This window comes from Triticum aestivum, chromosome 6B, assembly GCF_018294505.1.
Source record: "Triticum aestivum cultivar Chinese Spring chromosome 6B, IWGSC CS RefSeq v2.1, whole genome shotgun sequence".
Taxonomy (NCBI): domain Eukaryota; kingdom Viridiplantae; phylum Streptophyta; class Magnoliopsida; order Poales; family Poaceae; genus Triticum; species Triticum aestivum.
Window position 1 is genome coordinate 670777899 of NC_057810.1, and position 8223 is coordinate 670786121.

At 44.0% G+C, this 8223-nt stretch overlaps 1 protein-coding gene across 1 annotated transcript; it reads left to right on the forward strand.

Moving 5' to 3' along the window:
• The first annotated feature begins 2362 nt into the window (after nucleotides 1-2362).
• LOC123139059 (probable steroid-binding protein 3) lies at nucleotides 2363-3003 on the forward strand. The gene has a single exon (XM_044558876.1). It carries the CDS (start codon nucleotides 2470-2472, stop codon nucleotides 2776-2778), a length of 309 nt encoding a protein of 102 aa, XP_044414811.1. The 5' UTR covers nucleotides 2363-2469; the 3' UTR covers nucleotides 2779-3003.
• The last annotated feature ends 5220 nt before the right edge of the window (nucleotides 3004-8223 follow it).

Sequence of the window (8223 nt, forward strand, 5' to 3'; positions counted from 1 at the left end):
GAAGGTGAAGTATAAGGTGCTAGGAACTTCTTTGTTTCTAAGGGTACATGAAGTGTAGGTGCCATCTCTTTCTAGATGACTTCTTTTGCCCATCTCTTATGGGTCTTCATCATTATGTATTTCCACCTCGCCAACGTGTGATGCTTCATTCAGCTTCGACACCCATGCTATTGCTCATGTGTTGTTGGCACCTTTGAAACATCACACCAATGACTCTTTAATGCCTAAACCATCTCTCCTTCCGATTTGAGGAAGATGAGCAAGAATTTCTTTCCCTTGCTTCTACTTGAGATCCATGGTGCACTATGCTCCTAGGAAAGCTAACATCACCATAAACATACAAGCATCTGGCTTTTAGGTTTTTTTTGTTGTTGAAAAATTGCAAATGGAGAACACCTTTGCCTCCAGCTAACATTCAAAGAAAATCAAAATAGGGCATCTTTATGAGGGAGTACGGCGTAAGTGGAATTGTGCATCCACCACCACCCAAATGACTACCCTAGCGCGCCCTACTCACATGAGAGCGGGAGGAACACTAGCAAAATGCACAAGTGGTACAACAAACCATTTGGATGCATCCATTTTAGTCGATGAACTCGCAAAATGTAAATATATGGTCTAAAGCTTGTCACAATAATGCAATTGTGGTTGAATCAACCCAAAGGATGGTCGGTTCAGACGATTAACTCATGCCAATGCCTAGTGATCACGGGCAGTTTTGACATACTAAATCTTGCACAAAAAGCCAATGCCATTGTTATTTTACGAACTTAATGCACGAAATCACATTATTAATGCTCAAACTAAACCTAGTGTGTGACACCATCAATCCTTTCCTTTTTCCTTTTTCTGAGAGATAGAGAGAGAGAGTCTTCAACTTTATTGATTCAAAAATTATGTGGGGATATTAATAATATCTTGAATCAGACTTCCGTCCTGCTTAATAGATAAATTCTAAAGCACAAGTACATGATCAAACAAGACAACGTGGTGAGGAAGTGAAGCTGAACCTAGGAAAAACGGACAATGAATACGATGTCGAGCAAGAATACAAGAGGACCTAAAGACTTACACCACAACATAACTAACGCCACCTGAGTTCCATAGTCATGCCATCAAGAGAGGATATTAATAATATCGGGAGGATCTAACAACCTATAACGTATCGCATCAAGACCCAAAGCTGTTTTTGCCAGACCGTGAACTCCAGAGATTGATCCTCTTTAGACGTTTTCATTGACTATGAGGCACCTATATTGACTTCGTCAATCTAAAGATGTTGTGCCGATTCAGTACCTCCAAGGTGCTCATATGGGTAGGTGTGTGTGCGCGTTCATAGAGGTGAGTGTATGTGACCATCTGTGATTTAAAAATTGATCGTCTTCCTCCATTTTTGGAGAATTTCTTCCTTTTTTTGTTTTTCTTTAGCAGATTTCTCCCCTCTTTTCTAAACTCTTTTTTTATACGGGGGATACTGTTTATTTCTATAAACTGCTCTGGCAACAGTATTTTTGTTTTTTGAGCAACTGCTCTGGCAACAGTAGACGCATTTCCTATTCAGCGTTGAAGGCGCCCATTTCTTTGTTTTCCACAAACGGGCATTATACTCCCTCTTCGCTAGGCCGGCCGTTCAGCGTTTTCATTTTCTGTTAAAACTGGAAAAAAATACAAAGCACAGAGGAGATTCAAACTCGCGATCTCACTCTCCCAGTTAAACTTCAATAACCACTCGACCACCACGTCCATTGTGAATATTTAACCTCTTTTTCATCTTTTTCTGCTTCCCTTTCTGTTCACCAAATCCCAACTTCTGTTCACGGTTTGTTCTTTTTTTTCCTTTTTAAAGATGTGTGAACTTTTTCAATTTGGAACATTTTATACAAGTTCGTGAACCTTTTTCACAAAACCCACGGACTTTTTACAACCGTGAACTTTTTAAAAATCCACGAACTTTTTTTTCAATGTTTAGTTTTTTTCCCAAAATCCGTGAACTTTTTTTTTCAAATTGCTGAACTTGTTTTTTCCAAAATTGACGTACTTTTTTCACCACGCTTCCCCTGCGAGTGCCGTCAGCGCGAACTGGCGCTGTAAGCGCCGAATAGGAGCTCCCGTAGACGAGGGCATTTCAGAAGAAGAAATTTAGACAAGTGGGCCAAATTCCACGGAGAGGGGAGAAGGAGGCACCAGCTCGCAGCCTTTCCCGGGCCTCTCGTTCCGGGCCGCACATATTTCGGCCACCCAAAATCACTCCCCCCGTGGTGCTCCGGTTTCTGGAAGCCGCTCACAATCTTTGCCCCCTCCTGCTCCCGAGCGGCACTCCCCATCCCGTAGGAATCAGCCGTCAGCGTGTGTCCTACGCAGACCTCTACTCCTCTTCTCCCCCAGCCCATCCACCCCCCTCTCCCCCACCCCACCCACAGCCTGACTCGCAGCACACCTACCACGCGCAGCGCGCAGAGCGAGATCGAGATGGCGACGGAGCTGACGGCGGCGCAGCTGCGGGCGTACGACGGCACCGACGCGTCCAAGCCGATCTACGTCGCCATCCGCGGCAAGGTCTTCGACGTCTCGGCCGGGCGCGGCTTCTACGGGCCCGGCGGCGACTACGCGCTCTTCGCCGGCCGCGAGGCCGCCCGCGCGCTCGCCAAGATGTCCAAGGACGCCGCCGACGTCTCCGGCGACCTCTCCGGCCTCTCCGACAAGGAGCTCGGCGTGCTCGCCGACTGGGAGTCCAAGTTCCAGGCCAAGTACCCCGTCGTCGCCCGCCTCGCCGCCTGAACTGAAGCGAATTCGGCCACGGGCACCCCTCTTCCGTCCTCAACTAGTATCGTATCCTCCTAGCTCCACCGTGTGTATCTGTATCCTGTTGCTCCCTGCGTATGACCGTCAAATAATAATAATCTGAGGGCGTGTTTGTTGGCGACAATTGGTGAACTGAAATAATAGTAGTGTGGTCTGTTGTTAAGATCAATGGAGCAATTGATGATTGATCCTTATAATTTCCACATTGTTTCAGCTTTGATTGGTTGTTCTGAGGCTTGATTTCAGGGAGAATGGCTGTATGGAGCAATGTGCTGAATGCCCAGCCTCCCATGTAAATTCAGTGCTGCCGATCTACATATGTCCATTTCCATTGTGCTTGCCTTGGGATTTCGTAGAGACATTAGTTTCCTAGCATTCAAATAGTTTCTTAGCTGGTGATTTTGGGGAAAGCAAAGGTTTCTCCAGTTTGCTGTTGCAGTAGCAGATTCTGGTAGAAAGTTGGAATTTGCTGGTTCAGCTAGCCTTGTTTGCTTTTGTTGTTTGTATTGCTATTGCTTTGGAATTGGGATAGTCCACTGACGGATGAACATGAACATTCATTCAGGCAACAGTTTACTCTTTCTGAAGCCGTCTTGAGGGACGAAACTCGTTAGCGCCGTCTGGCTGCTGGTGTTTCCTTCTGTTTTATTAGTAGTCTGTAAGGGCAGTAGGATTGATATGCTTGGCAGTGTTGATTTCTGAATGTCCCCGCAGTGTCTTGTGTCATCACCTTTTCTGCATGAGCTGTGCTTCCAATGGAAGATGGGAAGGATTTCTTCTTTGTCTAAGAAAACAGGGGCAAATGAATTCAGATTGTAGAAGATTCTAAGTCATTCTTCTTTCTAACTATATGTTATTTCCTCACTACTATCTTTCCCGTGAATGTCTAGAAACAGTAACCAGGGCAGCTTTAGGGTGAAACTGTTTCAGTTTTCGTTGGGCTGAGATGGGAAGATAGATACTTTGTTGAGTTGGAATGCTCGATTGCTGGCGATGTTCAGAGAGAAAAACAAAACTAGGATATGTTACCGACGCGGAAGCAAAGATATATATGGACTGTGATATATACCAAACGTTCGTACCTATAGAAAAGGTCCGAATGATCCCCACCTTCACGAGGCCGAGTGCGTGTATCGCGCGAGGCCGAGCCGTCGAGCGGAGGCAATCGTGAGGCCTATCTCAGCACCCCTTACCTGACCCTGGCCCACAACCATCACGGACCACCTTCCTCCCACTAAACCCCAACTTTCTTACCTCCACAGCAAGAAAAGGCAAAAACACTCTCCATCGACCCTCCTCTTCCTATTCCTCTCTCCCTAGCGACGAACTCAACCATTCATCTCCGTCCCCCCCCCCCTCCCCCCCCCCCTGATTTGACCCAGCAATTGCTTCACAAAACATGCAATACACTTGAGGAAATTGAAGTTACCACCGGATCTCGACTTGATCTACCACCGGGGACACAAGAACTCACCAAGCGTCCAGAATCCAGCAAAATCTTCGCAAAATCATGCAGAAACGCTTGGGGGGCTCAAGTTACCACCAGATCTCGACTTGATCTACCACCAAGGGACACCAGAACTTACCAGGCATCCAGAATCCAGCAAGAATCCAGGTGGATCAGGTACATCTAAGCACTCCCTACTGTATCTGAATTCCATTTCAGTTCAACCCAAAAAAGCCCCATGAAAAAAGGAAGAAAAAAGTGCCATTTTTTTCCTAATTTATTGTACTATGTGCATAGAAGCTACAGCATGACAGAATACATGAGTTATCAGGGCATATGCAAAGATTTTTTCTTGAAAAAAGACAACTCCTTTTCAACTTATTGCACAAAAACAGTGAAATTAGGCTACAAAAAATACTTTTTGTATGTAAAATAGGAAGTCACAACACCATAACAGAATCCACTCTTGTTACAATTAGGCTATAATTATTGTGTAGAGAAAGCTACCACATTTTTTCATACAAAGTTATATCAGTATTGCCATCTGTTACAATGCCATCATGGTGCATCTATGCAAAAAATTACCATCAAAAAAAACTTGAACTAATTTTTGAAGCAGGGAATGGTGTGCCGAGTAGAGTAGAGACCCGAATAAGCAACAAATTGTTACCTGCAGAAAAAATGATAATATCCATGTCAACTCAAAAAGAATCACAAAAAAAGTACAAAAAGATAGCATGCACCATGTGCAAAAATGTGATTGATGTATGTAAACAGTAGTGTTATTCAGTTGTCTCACATATGCTATTAACATGTGTAAGCAGGTGCTTCAATAACATGTCGAAAAACCATGGATATAACACAGATAGTGCTGGACAAGAGAAACAACATGATGATGATGCGCGTACGACTAGCTTTGGTTCAGGTAAGTGGCAACTCACTTACAAAAGTGTCACACTATATGTTTATGTTGGAAGCAGTATGTTATCATCACAACATACTACAAGTTACCACACTTGTTCAATACAAGTTACCACCAAACAATGATAAATCATGTTATGACAAAAACATTTCATTCGAAAAACATGCAGGTGCTCCACCTACATCTAACCAGAGGATCCATGAGCCAAGCAAGGAAGCAAGTTCTAGCGTTGGGGGAGAAGAAAGGTTCTTTGATGTGTCGGTCAGCGAGACAGCAAGTCCAGAAACAGGAGAGCTCAACGCTGATCAAGGAGGAGTTAATGCTGAGGCATACTCCACACCTACGGCTCCTGATAGAACAATGAAGTTTGAAAGTTTTGAGGAGGTTGTTGCTCACTACGAGCTATATGCACTTAGAAATGGATTTGGGACAAGGATAGAGTACACAAGAACACTGAAGGACAACATAGTGAGCAGAGCACTCCTGGTGTGTGGGAAAGGCGGCAAGCCAAAGAAGAAGGAGGAGGAGGTGCAGGATGTACTGAACCCAGAAGGCATCATGAAGAAGAGAAAAAGGCGTAAGGTTAAGAGGACTGAGTGTCCAGCCCACCTTTACCTTATGCACAAGGATGTGTGGTGGAGAGTCGAACGCTTTGGTGACAACCACAACCATCCACTAATAAGAAAGCCATCTCTGACAAAATTTCTAGCCTCACATAGGAACATTCCCAAAGACGAGCAAGATTTTTTACGGATTCTACATGAATGCAACATAGACACCGCAAGGCAAATGCAACTAACTTCATGGTTCTATAGGTGATGCTGAGAATGTACCATACACAACACAGGACCTTGCAAATCAGCGAGCCAAATTTCGCAAGGAGTACCGTAATGCAGATGTGGGGAGCACAATTGCATACTTTGAGGAGCTCAGGGCAAAGGATCTAGATTTCTATTGGAGAATGAAACTTGATGATGAAGACAGGGTGGAAAACGTGTTCTGGATAGATGGTACATCACGTAGGGCATAAGCAAAATACAACGACATTGTGTCATTCGACACAACGTACATGACTAATATGTAAAAGATATTGTGTTCCCCCTTGATTGGCATTAACAACCACGGGCAATCAATCCAATTCGGTTGTGGTTTCGTTCGAAACGAACTGACTGACAACTTTGTGTGGCTGTTTAACACATTCTTGCATGCGATGGGTGGAGTTGCACCAAAGAACATAATCACAAATCAAGACTTTGCCATGAGGAATGCTATTGACGAGGTGTTCATCGGGATAGTACACAGAAACTGCAGATGGCACATTATGAAGAAAGCACAGGAGAAGCTTGGGAGGTTAATGGCCGATGATGAACCACTGAACAAAGCATTCAAAGATTGTGTTGACAACAGCTTGAATGGTATTTTATTTTCACACAACACACTCCACTCATATTGCCGCAAACTACATAATTGTGCCGCGATATCCAATGTTACCATGCTGAATTATAATAAATGATGACCAACATTACACATTTTTCCCACATTGATAAAAATAAGGTTTCATGTGAAAAAACTGGACTGTTGTGAAAGAGTTACCAGTACTCATGTTCTTAAGTGACCGTGACCACTTTACCATGTTTGCCATGTAGTTATAGTTCCCAAAATCTGCATCGACTACAACCACCTAGTGTTGCATGAAGGAAGTTATCATGATAAGTGCATCAAAAGTTATCATGATATGTGTAGTTAACTTACCATCTTTTTCACTTTTGCATGGAGTGGAAGAGTTATATGAGATTGAGTCACATATAACTATGTAGTTGAGTTGTGTTAAATATACCATAACTATGTGCACTGGGGGAGTTCCACATTCTGCATGAACCAGAACCACATACTGTCCCCTGAATCAACTTATCATGTTAAGTGTATTAGAATTACCGTGAGGTGTGCATTGAAATTACCACATACTGTCCCCTGAAGCAAGTTATCATGTTAAGTGTATTAGAATTACCATGAGGTGTGCACTCAAAATACCATCTACTTGGTTTTTGAACGCAGTTGAGGAGTTTGAGGGAAAATGGTGGAAGATGCTGGACGATCATGGGCAAACGGACAACGAGCATTTCCACTGGCTGTGGGAAAACAGGGAATGCTGGGTCTCGGTGTACTACATGCATGACTTCTTCCCATTCTTGCAGACAACGGCAAGGAGCGAGGGATTCAACGCTATGTTGAAGAAGTACGTCAACCCAAATAACTCGCTAGTGGAATTTGCAAAACAGTACACTACAATACAGGAGAAGGTGATGGTGAGCGTGTCAAAAGAGCACCTGGAAACAGTGTACAAAGAGGTGGAAACATACTCCTTCAACCCACTCGAGTTACAGGTGCAGGGCCTCTACATGCATAATCTTTTCACCAAATTCCAGATGGAGATGAAGGTGAAAACTGGCTACAGATGTGACACGTTGCAAGATGGGTCATTCAAGGTTGGCTCAGTCAGAGGAATCATACCAAAATATGGGGATAGGGACTACCATGTGCAAGCAAACAAGGATGAAGGGACATATTCATGCACTTGCTGCAAGTTTGAGCGTGATGGTATACTCTGCGCACATGTGTTATGAGTGATGGACCAAATCGGGGTCTACGAGATACCTGAGAAGTATATTCTAAAGAGGTGGACTTGGGATCAACAGGAAGATCTAATCAAACCTGATTTTGAACAACCAACAGTTAGTAAGAGCATGCCAGAGGAGGGAAAAAGCGTCATGCGATATACATCAATGCTAAGGGACTTCAAGGCAACAGCCAAGGACGCTTGCCTCACAGATGATGGGGCCAGGGTGGCCAAGAAGCACCTATATGCTTTCAAGGAAGAAATGGACGCGCTAACAAAAAGCCAACGTAAGAAGGCCAGAAAGGACAAGGAAGAAGCTAGAGGATCATTCCAATCACAACAAGATCCATGTTCAATTCCAGTGGTCGCAACGAGTGAAGATATCAATGCTGAACAGCAAACAAGCATACCTAACATGGACAACCAAAACACGGG

Coding starts and splice junctions, on each gene's coding strand:
- LOC123139059 (XM_044558876.1), top strand. CDS start 2,470: ATGGCGACGGAGCTGACGGCGGCGCAGCTGCGGGCGTACGACGGCACC.